Source organism: Anticarsia gemmatalis, chromosome 20, assembly GCF_050436995.1.
Source record: "Anticarsia gemmatalis isolate Benzon Research Colony breed Stoneville strain chromosome 20, ilAntGemm2 primary, whole genome shotgun sequence".
Taxonomy (NCBI): Eukaryota; Metazoa; Arthropoda; class Insecta; order Lepidoptera; family Erebidae; genus Anticarsia; species Anticarsia gemmatalis.
Window position 1 is genome coordinate 8,218,241 of NC_134764.1, and position 18,269 is coordinate 8,236,509.

Here is an 18,269-nt window from a genome sequence, read left to right on the forward strand (position 1 = left end):
GGAGCTCCTCCCTCCATACGTCATAAAAAGGTTACCGGGGTGTTTTTTAGTGCCAGCACCACATAACTCGGCTCTTCCCCTTGAAAAGTCGGGTAAGTATCCGAAAAGGTACCCTTCGAAAAAAACTGTATTAAGTTCTGGTTTAAAAACAAAAAACAACATTTTATAAAAAAGAAACAATAAAGCGTGTAATACTAGGCTATAACTGGTTTAGATAAAATCACTGGATTACGTCTATGTCCAGCTGTGGTAGTATAGATGTCATTAATAGTAATTTAACATACATTTATTCCCAACTATACGGGTTTTTCCCTTTTAAAAACATATGTATGCCATAATAACTTCGGTATTCGATAGTCGAAGGAAAGCAATTTCCGCAATTAGGGGTGAATTTACGATATCACAATTTAAAAGGTTGAACTTTGACATTTGACGTGTCGACCTAATTCACTGACCTTATTACTGCTCAACGATAAAGTATTGGACTATACTAAGATGCTATGTTAGCAAGACTGTCATGACAATAAGTCGATATTAGGTTACTAATAGTTTTCTTTGATATTGGATCAAACATTATAAGTTTAATTAGACTTATGAGTAAACTGACACATGCTTATCTATCCAATACATAACTATAGGAGCCCTACTATTGTATAGTCCTCCCCCTACAGTAGGTGGTGGTTTTGGTTCAATTAATTATTATCCTTGAATAGGAAAACGTGACGCAACCTTGCATGCCCGAGAGTTCTTTAATACGACTTTCTTGAAGGTATGCAAAGTCCCCAACCCGCAATTGGCCAGCGTGGTGGACTCAAGGCCTAACCCCTCTCTCATTACGGGAGAAGACCCTTGCCCAGCGGTGGGACATTAATGGGTTACATTTATTTTTTGGTATCCTTGTGTATAAGGAGTATTAAGAGGCCTACTTGCCAAATTCAAACGACCCTTCTCAATGTGAATACCTGACCTTGATTTATCTACAATCTTCTTCTTCTTCATAAAAAATATGAAATGCGTTATATTATATCAATCAGCTGTTTAGTTCAGTGTTGAAATAAAACGGAAGGTTCTGTAGCTTAGGGGGCGTCATGCGATTATAACTTAATATAGAGGGTGTTTCAGTTTATCGATTAGTGGGTTACTAACGCGGCGCAATGTACGCATTGAAGGTGATAACAGAATTAATAAGTAATACGTTTGTATTTAAAGTAATCGAAGTTCTTGGAGACAGTCTTACGGATAAGTGTTGGGTAACCTATCCAATATAATGTTTTATTTGATGTTAACCGATAAATCTTCAGAAATCGTGCAGCTGGTAATTAAACTTTCGCAATTCTGTAGCTTATATAAAACTAGGACTGGAGCATACTTTTAAGTTTTCAAGTTGGATGCTATTGTAAATTGTAGGTACTATTTCAAAGCCTTTTTCCTCCCTCATTCCGGGAAATGACCCAAGCCCAGTAGTGATATAGAAATAAGTTGTTATTTTGTTTATTTATAGTAGACAACATAATAACGGTAATACATCTGCTTTAGGTGATAAAATAAATTATAATCTATACTTATAATATTATAAAGCTGAAGAGTTTGTTTGTTTGTTTGTTTGAACGCGCTAATCTCGGGAACTACTGGTCCGATTAAAAAAATTCTTTCAGTGTTAGATAGCCCATTTATCGAGGAAGGCTATAGTATAGGCTATATATCATCAAGCTACGACCAATAGGAGCAGAGTAACAGTGAAAAATGTTACAAAAACGGGGAAAATTATGATTATCTTAAGTGACGCAAGCGAAGTTGCGCGGGTCAGCTATTAAAAATAAACTGAAACATCCGAACGATCAGCGGAATGGTTCAATTAAATAAGGATAATTGCGTATTGTTAGGGAAAACCATATTTATTGATAGGTAATAGGCAATATGAGTCATTAAATAAATCGGACAATTGGAAATGATTAAAACGAAGTTAAATGACTTCTTATCGATATGAACAATAAATAATGACGACTTTAACTTACATAAAAGCTATAAGCTAATAGTTGATGCGTGTGAATGTCTTATTCTATTATTTCTTAAATAAACATTTTTTTTCTTTAGTAAGGATGTCACGAATTAAGGGAAAATATACTATGGAAAGTAATATAAAATGTAAGAAAAGTCTGGCCGGATTCCATTTACTAAGCTAACCAGACCACTATCAGTGGGTACTAAAACGGTCTTTGAGCGTCCAATTAAAATATACCCAGTCCTATTTACGACATCTACGATTTTGAAGACTTCCATAAATGTCGGGTTTACCCACTAAATATTCATTCAGCCCTTCCGCTTCGACACTGAATGCTTTCAAACGGAAACTTTTCTGTTTATAGCCTTTAGTTTAGATCAATCGTCTGCTTTAGATCAATCGTATTACGTAAGAACGATTCAAGAGAATCAGTGTCTAGTTCAACATGAAACGAGTTGAGTGAACAACTTGAATGCACCGTACAGTCTGTGTTATGTAAACGTACGGAACTTGCGTGCTGGCCAATTTGCCGGCTCATGCCCGTAACGCGATATAATCTGGATCGCTTAGTGTCACTGCACAGTTGCACACCGACGTCTCTTGAGGAGAAAGGATTGAGTAATGACATATTGTTTCCTGTCTCGCTTCTTTGTTGGTCTTAAACTATTGGTCTAGTTATCTACTGTTGGTTGATGGTAGTTTACTTCTAACGTTTAGCAGCTACCAGAGTTTAGTAGACCTCGGCGGATACAACATAATTTTCAACATTGTTACTGACAGTTTTCGATGTTTTCTTAGCTCATCGTTTATATCATTTAATGGTTAAGTCTTGATCATTCGCTGTATTTAAAGACTTTAAAGTGTAGGCGGCACATAAAGTTAAATAGCCAGGAAGAAGTCGGACATTTTTAGTTTAGTTTTGAGCTAAGTTCTACCTGCGTGTATGTGAACTGCAATAAAAGGATTTGTATTACTCATAGTATGACCGAATGAATTGCATTTATCATTACATTTGCAGCTATTATATCTCAAGTTACGTATACCGTATTTGTTTAGTTTGATACCTGCATATCGACTTTCTATTATGTCTGATTCCATTTTCGTGTACCATTCGACTTTTACGCTAGTTTTATGTTCGTTGGTGTGAATTTTAGTTCAAAGTCGTAAAATATTGGGGATAAAACGTAGTGTCAATGTGGAATTCTGTGTGAGAAATTGAGACCTTAGATGAATAAGTTTGAATTTGAGTAAAAAAATGGGTGATCAATGCCCTATGATGTGGGACCCAAGTAAGAAGGTAATCAAGAAAAATCTTTCAACATGGTGCGACATTTCATTAGCTACTATTGTCATTTACCCATGTGTACCTTAAAGCAATTCCTTAATGATGATGCATTAAAATAAAATGGTGTTTTACCCTATAATACTTCAGTTTTCCTCGGTAAAAACATACCACCTCTAAAATCTTTACCTGTCTCACATTTTGAAAAATACTTAGTTCTTCGAACAATATGTCAGTGCCTCTAGGTATCGAACGCGTGCGTGGGCGTCCGTGGGCGAGACTTAGTAACGGAAAACCGCTAGGAAAGTGCCTCTAATGCCTTTTAGTCCCACTTAGGTGTTTTCCTTTAGCTTATACTATTGTACGTGTTCCCAATATTTCCGTTTGAGGTGTAATCTTATTTGAAATGTTCCTGTCAGAGATTACTTTGCTACATAATTATACTTGTGCCGTCTTTGTTCTTAATTAATAGACTTGATGACAAGATGTATGGATCAGGGTTAGATTGTAGGGACGTAGCAAATAGTGTTCTTTGGTCTCTGAGTACCACTATGGGAGAGAAGCGTGATTGTATATATGTCTTAGACCTGATATCCTTATTCCTAAACCTCATGATATGCCATTAAAGGTAGTCGTTGAACGAAGGTACTGTTGTGGTATATATCACAGATTGTACATGACACAGTTTGTGATTTCGATTCTATACTCTATTATAATTTACTAGCCCTGTCCATTAGAACAAACCTGCAATCTCAGTCAATTTAACTTCTTTACTCAATCTACGGCTATACTAAAGTTCACAACACATTCTAAGTTCCTTTACGGTTCAATATCACAATAAATTAACAATAAGACCAACCCACTTGTGAAGAAAGCGTCTAAATTATAATTTCTTTATTCTGCCAGCAGCTCAAAAGACCCTCCAGATCTTCAACATCGAAATGAAATCTAAAATGAAGGCTCACACGATGACCGAAGACATTGTCTTCTGGAAGTGGATTTCGTTAAATACACTGGCGTTGGTCACGAAAATGTCCGTGTACCATTGGTCCATGGAGGGTGACTCTACGCCAGTAAAGATGTTTGACAGGCATTCCTCACTTGCTGACTGCCAGATCATCAATTACAGGACTGATCCGAAACAACAATGGCTGCTGCTAGTCGGTAAGTTGTGATTTTATAGATGAAGGAACCAGTTATGAGGTTGTGAGTATTCTAATGGTTGCTGTGTGATTATAGTCTGACACTAACTCATATCAACTTTACTACTATTTTCACCAGTACATGTAGATGGTTAACTTAACTGTCAGGTTACTTTCTAGAAGATTCTTAGCCGACAGTGTACTTACCTTAGAAATTCGGTGGCATAAATCTTTCTTCGTAAAGCTGTAGTAGCTTTTGGTTATATAAAAGTCGATTATTGAGTTTCCTTCCATTTCACATTCAATTTAGTCGGCGCGGCGTCCTCATTTTATTGTGGAATATCAAAATTACATATTCGTATGAATACGAATATATCAAAACGATTTGAGGGTACTCTTTTACCACAAATCTTACTCACTGCAATCTTCGTAAATATCTTGCTCAAAATTGTCTTAAACTGAATTGGATGGACACTCCTGTACACCCTTAATCCCTTTAAAGCTATGGGCTTTATGAGATAGAGGGGTTTTCCATATAAATGACAGCATTTAGAAAAGGAAACTTGACGGACAAGTCTATTGTTAAAACAATTTGACTAGTATTTATTTATTGCGTGTATTATAAACAATTTGACTAATATTTGTGTATTGTGTATGTATTATTTTAGTATGTTTCGTATTTGTTCTTAGGTATCTCAGCTCAGCAGAACCGCGTAGTGGGTGCTATGCAGCTCTATTCAGTAGAGCGCAAGTGCTCACAGCCCATTGAGGGGCACGCAGCTTCGTTCGCCACCTTCAAGGCGGAGGGCAACGCGGAGCCTTCCACACTGTTTTGCTTCGCCGTCAGAACAGCTCAGGGCGGCAAGCTGCATATCATAGGTGAGTTGCCTCATTGCCTAATTTACTTGGCCAGGCTCTGTGTGTCTGAACGTAGATAAAGAAATATAGGCAAGGAGTGCATGTGATGGAAATATACTAACGGTGACGTCCTTCTTACTCCATCACACTCCTTGCATAAGTCTCTTGTACTACAGATTTTTTTCATCAATTTGCAATATAGTCAGAATATATAAATAGTTAAATGAAGCTTACTATACTTGTACTATTTTATTTCGACACGTAAACATGAATTGTGAGCACACACAATACTCGTATACGAACGTGTACTCTCAAACATTCGCACGTATAGATACGTATACGGTTTATAATAAGTTTTATAAAGTGTGCGGAAACAATATTATAAAAGCAAAGCAAATAAGTAGTACAAAGTTGATATTGTATATTGTTTTCAAATAGTATTATATCAGTAAGTTATGAGTCATACGACATAACGTGGCATTTGTTATATATTAGTAATCGCTCGAGATAATAAGTAAGAAATATCAATGGTAGCTTTTTGTTCACGCAGAGAGGAAATGTTGCTACTACGAAAGATTATTATAAATAACACATGCACAGACTCAATTATAATGTACTTTTTTATTAATATAATTATAAAAACTGAAGAGATTTACATGTATTGAATACTCGCGGCATCGTCCGCTTCGAATTCCTTCAATCAGGACAATTCAGCTGCGTAGGGATAAAGATAGGGACGAATTTTAGTAACTGGATCAGTAAATCATATTATTATAGTGTTCAAATAAAGAAGATTTTACCTAAATAAAAATATCTTGCGTACATTATTCGCAGTCGCGTCAACTACAGTCGATGACGTCACAGTACATAATGATGATGCAAGTTTTAATCTTTCACACACAGATGAATAGTTTGTTGGATAATATTACATGACGCGACTGACGACTGTCTGACCTAGTAATTTTGATCACATATTCATGATACGTATGACAAGTTTTTAAATGAAGAGAGACTTTTGAATAATAATATGCAATTTTGAAAATGTCGCCTCCGACGTTAAAAATTTTGCCCTTTGGGAAATCGCATGTTCTATTTTCAAATTTTATTACTTACGTTATTTTGAATATTAGCTTACTATAAAAAGTATACAACCAATATGTATAGAGCTAGCTTGCTAGCAATCTAATTCAGATGATAAAAAATACTTTAAAGGAAGAGTCTGTGAAATTATAGCAGCAATTATTTAGAGTCAAATATGTAAAAAGATAATTCTTTTGTATCCATCTTTTGCTTTGACAGACTAAAGGCCTAAGCCAAGCCTTCCCTCATTCCGGAAGAAACTTGTGCCTAGTAATAAGTAAAACAATGATTTAAGTACCTTTCATACGAATGAAACTAATAACCAATCATCAATCCACAGAGGTCGGCCAAACACCCGCGGGTAACCAGCCGTTCCCGAAGAAAGCAGTTGACGTATTCTTCCCAGCTGAAGCGCAGAACGACTTCCCTGTCGCCATGCAAGTGTCGCCCAAATATGACGTCATATACCTCATCACCAAGTACGGGTACATACACATGTATGACATTGAGACGGGCACGTGTATCTACATGAACAGGATCTCGTCTGACACTATTTTCGTGACGGCACCCCATGAAGCCACTGGCGGTATTATTGGTGAGTTGATTTTGATATTTTACTAAAAAAAACACCCTTTTCTTGAGCTGGTAGGCGAAAATCAGAGAAAACCCCATGTTTCGATCCTGAGAAATGTATGTAGTTTTTTATTGTTAATGCAAGGATATTGGTTTAGGAACGGCAGTCCTGTCAAGTGTCATGTTTTGCAGAAATTAGATTTTATATAATGGGGTTTTTATTTAGATTATTTAATTTTATTTAGATTATATATAATGGGGTTGTAGACGAACTCTCCCCTATAAACTAGGAACTAACGGGGAGGACGATTACTTGGAACATTTTACCATTCCTGATCCAAACAAGTTTCACTGCAAAATAAATTTATAGGCCACTTTGCCGTTTATCATTGGCATACCTATTCGACATGAAAATAAATATTAAATACACGTCATATCTGACTTTATGATATCCATTGGATTTTCCGAATAAACCAATATTTTGTCAACAGCAAAACCCAGTAATGTTTTTACTAATCGCGTTTTGAACTATCGCACATTCTACGTCATAACAAAAACGGAATTTCAGACAAAATACCAGTTTCTTGATTGAGGTCGGCAGACGTATACAAGAGGTTATCACATATGTTTATACCGTCTGGCGGTACTTAGGATAATAAAACAACTATTATAATAAATAATAATATGTTTATTTACATTAAGAGTTCGATGAATTATAATGCATTGTGTTATAGATTTGTACGAGCATAATTGATTAGTCATGGCGTAAAAAATCTTTATGATATTTATTTATAGAACGACTGGCATATTTGAATTAAATTTGAACCTATTAATGTCTCACTGCTGGGTTTTCTCCTCCCGTAATGAGTGAGGGGTTAAGCCTTGAGTTAACCACGCTAGCCAAGTGCAGTTTGGACATATTTAGTTTTTAAATTATCGGTATTCTATAAAACGTTCTAAATGCAAGTTTTAGGATGTTTTTTTTTGTTGTAAAAGGTCTTTTTCTTCCTCGAGACTATTTAAGCGAAGGTAAATCACATCAGTTTAAAGGTCCTTGACTTGTTCCAATATCTTTATACAGTGATAATTTATTATAGACACAGATCTCCAAGCAAGCTTCTCTCATTTATTGCTTTTTTCTTCGATGCGTTTGGTTCTCTGTCTCTCTCTTTGAAATATTATTAAAAGAAGATGGTATTAGATGCCAATAAGTTTACCTACTCGTAGTAAAACGACCACTCCTTAAATAGCAAGACATGACGAGTCACATATCATTGACTGCCACGTTTAATTAATGCAACTTTGGTACAATATGCGCACAGCGAAGTATCATATTGTAAGTGATATATAATATTAAAATCAATACATATTACTTTTTGCCCGTGGTTCTGTCCACGGTTTTTATGTCAATGTTATTTTCTGGAGCAATCGACATCATGATTCGATGTTTTTAATCCAAAACGCTACTTAATTAATTAATTTAAAAAAAAAGGAAGTGGGGGAAGGTTGTTTGTTCGGTGTCCCGTCCATCTGTTACGTGCTAGTCGAAACTAATAAAATAAAACAATTTTGCACAATAGGACGCTGAGAAGTCGTTCTTGCCCATTTGACTTGACCCCCTAAAATTAATATCAATATTTACCTTTTTAAATAACCACCAACCTGACTTTATTCCCTTTATAGGCGTGAACCGCAAAGGCCAGGTGCTGTCAGTGACGGTTGAAGAAGACTCCATAGTGCCGTACATCAACACGGTGCTACAGAACCCGGAGCTGGCGCTGCGGCTGGCCGTCAGGAACAACCTCGCCGGCGCCGAGGAGCTGTTCGTCAGGAAGTTCAACATGCTCTTCACTAATGGACAGTATGGGGAAGCGGCTAAGGTAATATTATTACTTAAATTTAAGCTACACTTGCAAGTATTATCATAGTTTTGCGGACGATTGCCTAAAGGAAACCATCGCACGCGAAAGTGGTCGATTGTTCAAAAGGTTTGGTGTGGACAATGACTTTTCGAAGTTCCGAGAATACTAAAAAATGGCTGTTACGTGGCTTTTGACTCAAAGAAATTCATTGTGAGGGTACGACGTGACGCACGAGGGTAGGTGGACTCGGTCAACTCTAGGGCCCCTCAAGACCTGATTCGTCCTTGCTAATCTTATTTGTGTGGCAAAATAACAAACCACAAAAGCACCCTCCTCTGGTCGACCAATTCAACTTGGTAGATGAATATCGTAGGTACAAACAAGCATTCTGAAGCAAGTACATAACAATACCGAAACAAGTATATTATTGGAAATCTATAAAAAGCCCCCACAACAAGTCTATAATAAATATAAAAAGTAACACGGTACTATAAATATGTTTTGTGCGGTGATGCTCCATTCATACGGTCGTGTCGTTAGCTGTTCAGCGGCATGAGTAATAAAACTAGCGGTAGTTAGGTGGGCGGAGCGGTCGATATGTGACGTCATACCGTTCTGCACCGTAGTACTATGAAGATGGCTTTTTTAACGCCTTTTGTAGGTAGGCTGTAGATCCTATTTTTTATAATGATTATTGTAACCAAAAAATCCTTTTCAGTAAGAGTTTTTGCTAGCACCTGAATCTAATCTATGGCGATGGGAGGTTTTTTAACGTATCTCAGATGAGGCGTTAATTTATTCCTGCAGCTTTGTAGCTGTTCAAAAACTTTAAATTCTGAAATATTTTTTTTTAAGCTACCATTAAGTTACAATTTTTTTTTATTTGTTTAAGTGAGCGTTTTATCGTATTTCGCTTTTATTAAACATATATTTTAGAGACATTGCCGTTTTAAATGTTTCATTAAATTATTTGCTGAAGCTCAAAGTTACAAATATCCCGATTATAAAATACAGTCATTGAAACTAAGACACGTCATACGCGTATGAGCCGTGAGAACAACGCGACTGTTCAATAATAGTGATTGTTGTATGATATAATGCCGAGATGAACTACCACAAAAGACAAGTGTCAGTACTGTTATATCTTTAGTCCATTGTTTATTATACAAACAGTTTGCCAAAATATATTCTACTATTCTGCTATGCTTTTTGTGGTTCGGTATTTTGACTGTGCTTAGATTTTTTGAGATGATGTCTATGCCAATTTGAATACGATTTGTATCCTATTACTATCCCACTGTTGGGGTAAAGATCACCTTGTGAAATGAGGGAGGGATGTGTTGACTAGTCTAACACGTTCACTAAATTTGGTTTAACCATTAACTCATTTTTTGACTTAACATTTTTTCCAATGACTGTTAGAACAAGTGATTATTATTTTTGATACACAGTATATACACCCGTAACTTTAGAAAGTCGTTAGTGTGTTGCCTTAGGTTCGATTCTCGATTTCATGTTACTATCAAACATGACAATATTAAAAAACAAACATGTAATAAATGCATAAGAAAATATATTTAAACTATAATGTTATTTGTTCAGGTGGCAGCGATGGCTCCCCGCGGCATCCTACGTACTCCGCAAACGATTCAGCGCTTCCAGCAAGTGCCCACGCAGCCGGGACAGACGTCACCGTTGTTGCAATACTTCGGCATCTTACTAGACCAGGCGCAGCTCAACAAGTTCGAGTCCCTTGAACTGTGCCGCCCTGTGCTCTTGCAAGGTACGTGTAACAATAAAAATTAAAAAAAAAAACCTTATATTTTATATATTTAATTTTTTATTTCATTCTTTTTTTAGGTTGGTTAGGTAAAAAAAAAATGAATGCTTTAGTCAATTTCCATCGATTTTCCGAGAGGTTCTGAAGCCTATTCTCGTAGTTTTAATTACTTATTATATGATTTTATTAAATCGGTTCTTGTAACTGACTATTGAAGTAACGTAAGTGACAAGAATTAGCCATTGATAGCGTATGAGCCTTGTCTCTCTGTCACAATACAAATATATGGAAGAAAAGATACACCTTCGACAGTATGTAATGAATTCGAAGTCAATTTTAATTAGCCCCTTATGTGTCCCACTGCTGGGCAAAGGACTCCCCTCTAAAAATAAAGATTTGAATATTTTGTAAATAAAAGTATAGTTCACAATCATATCCTTGTTTAGTAAGCCAATAAAATTACAGTGTTAGTAATATTTTCATTGTTTTCTTTTGTAGGACGCAAACAGCTGCTTGAGAAATGGTTAAAAGAGGAGAAACTGGAATGTTCCGAGGAGCTGGGAGACCTGGTGAAGCAGGTGGACCCCACGCTCGCCCTGTCCGTGTACCTGAGAGCTAACGTCGCCAGCAAGGTCATTCAGTGCTTCGCTGAAACTGGACAGTTCCAGAAAATCGTTCTCTATGCGAAGAAGGTTAGTTACACATGATGTTAATTAAAAACTAGCGGCCCAGCTCGACTTTCTAGTCGTAGTCGTAGTCCCATTTCTAGTGGGAATATGGATCCCGTCGATCCTGTAAAAACCGTGTCCTGAGTACTATGATCACGTTTAAAAACGAATAATCCAATTTGGTGTACTTGTTCTGAAATTATTCGCGTACATTCGATTCATTTTTATTTATATAGATAAACAATCTGACCTAACAACGTGAGTCTACTATAATTCAACCAATATTCGATGAGATGTTTCTTGCTCACTACAATTTCATTCGTTCCGAAATTTAATTTGAGCCGTGGTATAACCATACAAAGTTATCAGATATTAAATTATTACCTGCATCATATAAATTAAATAACGTGATAGAAATCTATTCGTCTCATAGAACGGGATTTAGTTATTTAAAAATTTCTGTTTTATATTTCACATTGAGTACTAAGCTAAGGTATAAAATGCAAAATCATCAAATAACAAGCATCAGTTACAAACAATATTTTATACAAAATTACATTTTCCCAGGTCGGTTACACGCCAGACTACATCTACCTCCTTCGCTCCGTGATGAGGACGAACCCGGAGCAAGGCGCTGGCTTCGCCGGCATGCTGGTAGCTGAAGAGCCTCCACTGGCCGACATTAACCAGATAGTCGATGTGTTCATGGAACAGAACATGGTTCAACAATGCACTGCCTTCTTACTCGATGCGCTCAAGAACAACCGCCCTGAGGAAGGACCATTGCAAACTAGGTACAGCTTGTGCATGTTTCATATTAGCTTTGAAAAAAGTACTTCAATTTTACAATACCGAAACAAGACTATTGTTAGAGAAGAACTTATGTATACGGTACTATCAGATCGCTTGTAATTTGTGGTTAAACTGCTGTCAATCTTCTTCCAACCGGTTTAAGGCTTTTGAATTAAAGACTCATCATATTTGCCAACAACCGAAATCGACCTTTATCGAGCCTTTCGAAGCCCGAAGACGCTATACTCAAATACCTCTAAACGGCCTTTCGTTCTACGTACGTTTGTGGCAAAGGTCTGGCTGTATAAGACAGTTGAAGTAGGGAACTTCTACTCTATACTCGATTATGTATGTTGCGTTGTGCAGGTTGCTGGAGATGAACCTGATGTCGGCGCCGCAGGTGGCGGACGCCATCCTGGGCAACGCCATGTTCACGCACTACGACCGCGCGCACGTGGCGCAGCTGTGCGAGAAGGCCGGCCTGCTGCAGCGCGCGCTCGAGCACTACACCGACCTCTACGACATCAAGCGTGCCGTGGTACGTACTGTCTCTCTCTCACACACACATACACACACACACGCACTACGACCGCGCGCACGTGGCGCAGCTGTGCGAGAAGGCCGGCCTGCTGCAGCGCGCGCTCGAGCACTACACCGACCTCTACGATATCAAGCGTGCTGTTGTACGTACTCACACACTACTACTTATTGTCACCATTTCTTAGCTTAACACCATCCTGCAATGCTGAACTCGTTGCGTACCTCGGTCGAGCGAACTGTCGCCTACGTATGGTGTAGAAAAATAGAGGTCAACGTCAGCATCGCTATACACTGTCATGCATTATCGTGTTAATTCATGCGCTTGACCGACGTACGCCGTCGACGTCAGCGCAGAAAGAGAGTAACCCAAAACGTTCTTGAACTTCAAGTAGGACTCATAAAAAAAGATATACTTGTTCTAAGGAGCGACATAGGGTCCGTGCTTCCAAATATAGGGACGGACATAGGTTGCAGCATTTGAAAACATACTATTCAATAGCAAGCATGCACGTGTGTGAACCACAGAACAAAACTTGTATATGTATAAATAAAAATTTAATTTCCTCAACAGGTGCACACCCATCTTCTCCCAGCCGACTGGTTAGTCACTTACTTCGGCAGCTTGTCAGTGGAAGACTCCCTAGAGTGCCTGAAAGCTATGCTCCAAGCCAACATCCGTCAGAACCTGCAGATTTGCGTGCAAATAGCCACCAAGTACCATGAACAACTCACCACTAAGTCTCTCATAGAACTGTTCGAAAGTTTCAAGACGTACGAAGGATTGTTCTACTTCCTCGGCTCTATTGTCAACTTCAGTCAAGATCCTGAAGTACATTTCAAGTATATTCAGGTATGTATCAATTTATCAACCTATCTATACTAATATTATAAACCTGAAGAGTTTTTATTGAGGAAGGCTATAGACTTAATATCATCACGCTACGACCAAAAGAAGCTGAGTACCATTGAGAAATGTTACAAAAATGGGGAAAATTATGACCTATTCTCTCTTATGTTACGCAAGCGAAGTTGCGCGGATCAGCTAGTACTAGACTTGAATATAACTTTTATTATGCTACTTTTGTATCAATAAAAATATTTCTCGCGCTATGACAGCATTATGTTAAAAGTTGCCTAAAGTTTCGACCTAAGACAAAGAAGAGATTTTAGTTACAAAAACAAAACAATTTATGCTAGTATTATAACAATAACGTGTTCCCCAGGCGGCATGCAAGACCGGTCAGATCAAAGAAGTGGAGCGCATCTGCCGGGAATCGAACTGCTACAACGCGGAGCGCGTGAAGAACTTCCTGAAGGAGGCCAAGCTGCCGGACCAGCTGCCGCTCATCATCGTGTGCGATCGCTTCGACTTTGTGCACGATCTTGTACTCTACCTGTACAGGAACAGCTTGCAGAAGTACATTGAGATTTATGTGCAAAAGGTATGTTGAATTTTATTCATTTTTCTTTTTAAAAGACAACTCCCGCACTAAGAATTGCTCTTGTGTCGCGGGGACTTTTACAAACATACAAAAAACGGACTCAAAGCACAACCAGACCCGAAACAATTATTTGTGGATCGCACAAATAATTGTCCCGCGTGGGAAACGACCTCCCGTTGCAGTGGTATCGGCGTAACCTAAACCACTGCGCCACGGAGAAGGTACTTTGCTGACGTCCTCACTATAGCAGTTAAAATTGTACGAAACCAATGTTTCAGAAAAAAAAACACTGATGTTTTCTAAAAACAGCAGTTGATTTAAAGGAACGAGAAAAATAGAGAGACTCTTCACTTAACTTTTTCATTACACAGGCCTGTTAAATTTTATTATCTGAATTTTCACTTACCATTTCTGCCAGAAACATCAATGTTTTGTTATACTCCTAATACAGGTTTTTCATTATCTTTAAAAGATTAAAATAACTATCCAATGGGTAACATCTTACTCATTGGATAGTTATTTTGTCCAAAGATATTGATCACGTAGCTCATGTATGTGTGTGTTTGTTAGGTGAACCCGTCTCGGCTGCCCGTAGTAGTGGGAGGTCTGTTGGACGTGGACTGCGCTGAAGACATCATCAAGAACTTGATCTTGGTGGTGCGCGGACAGTTCTCCACTGACGAACTGGTCGCTGAGGTCGAGAAGAGAAACAGGCAAGTTATTGTTTACTATTAGCTAACGCGCGCGACTATGTTTACGTACAAAGTTTTATCCCCTTAAGCTGCTTCAGGGGGTGGTTTCCTAAAAAAGCCTTTAGCGTCCGAAAGAACTACTTCAAATGTACGAGCAGATCGGTACTGAAAATGTCCCTGTCTTAGTTAGTAGCCAGTTATGTGATGGTTGGAGTATCGAAATTCGGACATTCAGTTGCAATTACTTTGCTATAAAGATACCTTTCTTTCTTTTCGGTATTAACTTCTGACAAACATATGCTTTCTTTTGTTGCTAGTACTGCTAATGAGAGACGGTTCTCACCAAAATGTCTTATTTTCTTATATATTTGTTGTCCAGACTTAAGCTGTTACTCCCGTGGCTGGAGACCCGCGTGCACGAGGGTAGCACCGAACCCGCCACGCACAACGCGCTCGCCAAGATATACATCGACTCCAACAACAACCCTGAGAGATTCCTCAAGGAGAACCAATGGTTAGTACTATTCACTATAACCAGACCGTTACAAACGTTCGAACTACGTCATAATCGAAAGAATGAAATGAATGTGACAATGTGTAAGTGCGAGCGAGAGACTCCGGTAAAATGACATGACTTAGTTCGCACGTTTGAAATGGCCCGAGTATAGTTCATCAAATCGCCTACCTACGTGACGCATCTATAACTGCATAGCGGTGTTTATTGTTCGTGAGCTTTCCGTCCATAAATTTCTTAATGAATTTTACATAGTTAGGAAGTTAAATTAGTGCTCTCTGTTACTCTGAGAGCATGTAAAGCCATCGGTCTTGCCTGACCTTACATCGATTATGTCGGTTGCCGTCCCACCAGGCTGTAAGAGTGATGGAAAAGAGTGTTCTTGTGTATTGTGCACACACTGGGACACTGAACTGGATATGGCATCAGTAGACATGATTGATTGTTTTGTGTGCAGGTACGACTCCCGCGTGGTGGGTCGCTACTGCGAGAAGCGCGACCCGCACCTGGCGTGCGTGGCGTACGAGCGCGGCCAGTGCGACCGCGAGCTCATCGCCGTGTGCAACGACAACTCGCTGTTCAAGACGCAGGCGCGCTACCTGGTGCGGCGCCGCGACCCCGACCTGTGGCTCGACGTGCTGGCCGAGGCCAACCCCTACAAGCGACAGCTCATCGACCAGGTACGTGCTAGCTCACCGCGGCCAGTGCGACCGCGAGCTCATCGCCGTGTGCAACGACAACTCGCTGTTCAAGACGCAGGCGCGCTACCTGGTGCGGCGCCGCGACCCCGACCTGTGGCTCGACGTGCTGGCCGAGGCCAACCCCTACAAGCGACAGCTCATCGACCAGGTACGTGCTAGCTCACCGCGGCCAGTGCGACCGCGAGCTCATCGCCGTGTGCAACGACAACTCGCTGTTCAAGACGCAGGCGCGCTACCTGGTGCGGCGCCGCGACCCCGACCTGTGGCTCGACGTGCTGGCCGAGGCCAACCCCTACAAGCGACAGCTCATCGACCAGGTACGTGCTAGCTCACCGCGGCCAGTGCGACCGCGAGCTCATCGCCGTGTGCAACGACAACTCGCTGTTCAAGACGCAGGCGCGCTACCTGGTGCGGCGCCGCGACCCCGACCTGTGGCTCGACGTGCTGGCCGAGGCCAACCCCTACAAGCGACAGCTCATCGACCAGGTACGTGCTAGCTCACCGCGGCCAGTGCGACCGCGAGCTCATCGCCGTGTGCAACGACAACTCGCTGTTCAAGACGCAGGCGCGCTACCTGGTGCGGCGCCGCGACCCCGACCTGTGGCTCGACGTGCTGGCCGAGGCCAACCCCTACAAGCGACAGCTCATCGACCAGGTACGTGCTAGCTCACCGCGGCCAGTGCGACCGCGAGCTCATCGCCGTGTGCAACGACAACTCGCTGTTCAAGACGCAGGCGCGCTACCTGGTGCGGCGCCGCGACCCCGACCTGTGGCTCGACGTGCTGGCCGAGGCCAACCCCTACAAGCGACAGCTCATCGACCAGGTACGTGCTAGCTCACCGCGGCCAGTGCGACCGCGAGCTCATCGCCGTGTGCAACGACAACTCGCTGTTCAAGACGCAGGCGCGCTACCTGGTGCGGCGCCGCGACCCCGACCTGTGGCTCGACGTGCTGGCCGAGGCCAACCCCTACAAGCGACAGCTCATCGACCAGGTACGTGCTAGCTCACCGCGGCCAGTGCGACCGCGAGCTCATCGCCGTGTGCAACGACAACTCGCTGTTCAAGACGCAGGCGCGCTACCTGGTGCGGCGCCGCGACCCCGACCTGTGGCTCGACGTGCTGGCCGAGGCCAACCCCTACAAGCGACAGCTCATCGACCAGGTACGTGCTAGCTCACCGCGGCCAGTGCGACCGCGAGCTCATCGCCGTGTGCAACGACAACTCGCTGTTCAAGACGCAGGCGCGCTACCTGGTGCGGCGCCGCGACCCCGACCTGTGGCTCGACGTGCTGGCCGAGGCCAACCCCTACAAGCGACAGCTCATCGACCAGGTACGTGCTAGCTCACCGCGGCCAGTGCGACCGCGAGCTCATCGCCGTGTGCAACGACAACTCGCTGTTCAAGACGCAGGCGCGCTACCTGGTGCGGCGCCGCGACCCCGACCTGTGGCTCGACGTGCTGGCCGAGGCCAACCCCTACAAGCGACAGCTCATCGACCAGGTACGTGCTAGCTCACCGCGGCCAGTGCGACCGCGAGCTCATCGCCGTGTGCAACGACAACTCGCTGTTCAAGACGCAGGCGCGCTACCTGGTGCGGCGCCGCGACCCCGACCTGTGGCTCGACGTGCTGGCCGAGGCCAACCCCTACAAGCGACAGCTCATCGACCAGGTACGTGCTAGCTCACCGCGGCCAGTGCGACCGCGAGCTCATCGCCGTGTGCAACGACAACTCGCTGTTCAAGACGCAGGCGCGCTACCTGGTGCGGCGCCGCGACCCCGACCTGTGGCTCGACGTGCTGGCCGAGGCCAACCCCTACAAGCGACAGCTCATCGACCAGGTACAAGCTTACTGGACAGGGAAACCCACCTTTATTGATAGAACATAAACTCTGCCTACATATTCAAGCTGCACAGATATCATTTTGCTAGAGCATACCTTAACAACTTCATCTAAACTAAACTTTCATCCAATCACTTCAATATTAGTGAAGCGCTCACGGCCACATGCGGCTACCCCGTCGGGTACACTGTTTTATACATTCGTTATCGTCAGTAGAATTGCAACGAGTTGCCAAACGAGAAAAAAAAACACTTATATTTATGTTAAAAAAATCTTTGCGCCGACAATCTAATTCAAAATTACTAATTTATTCAAATTTCCAGGTGGTACAAACGGCTCTATCGGAGACTCAAGACCCGGAGGACATCTCAGTGACGGTGAAGGCATTCATGACGGCCGACCTGCCCAACGAACTGATCGAACTGCTGGAGAAGATCGTGCTCGACAACTCGGTGTTCTCTGACCACAGAAACCTGCAGAATTTGCTCATACTTACAGGTC

At 41.6% G+C, this 18,269-nt stretch overlaps 1 protein-coding gene across 1 annotated transcript in view; it reads left to right on the forward strand.

Moving 5' to 3' along the window:
* The window catches only part of Chc (clathrin heavy chain), a 35,635-nt gene that overhangs the window by 9,120 nt on the left and 8,246 nt on the right, over positions 1–18,269 (forward strand). The window contains exons 4-17 of the mRNA XM_076127433.1: positions 4,194–4,448; positions 5,117–5,305; positions 6,705–6,959; positions 8,621–8,817; positions 10,402–10,582; positions 11,078–11,271; positions 11,815–12,041; positions 12,406–12,577; positions 13,151–13,429; positions 13,803–14,021; positions 14,592–14,734; positions 15,093–15,227; positions 15,685–15,907; positions 18,092–18,266. Coding sequence (XP_075983548.1) covers positions 4,194–4,448; positions 5,117–5,305; positions 6,705–6,959; positions 8,621–8,817; positions 10,402–10,582; positions 11,078–11,271; positions 11,815–12,041; positions 12,406–12,577; positions 13,151–13,429; positions 13,803–14,021; positions 14,592–14,734; positions 15,093–15,227; positions 15,685–15,907; positions 18,092–18,266 — 2,844 coding nt within the window. The remainder of the gene's footprint in view (positions 1–4,193; positions 4,449–5,116; positions 5,306–6,704; positions 6,960–8,620; positions 8,818–10,401; positions 10,583–11,077; positions 11,272–11,814; positions 12,042–12,405; positions 12,578–13,150; positions 13,430–13,802; positions 14,022–14,591; positions 14,735–15,092; positions 15,228–15,684; positions 15,908–18,091; positions 18,267–18,269) is intronic.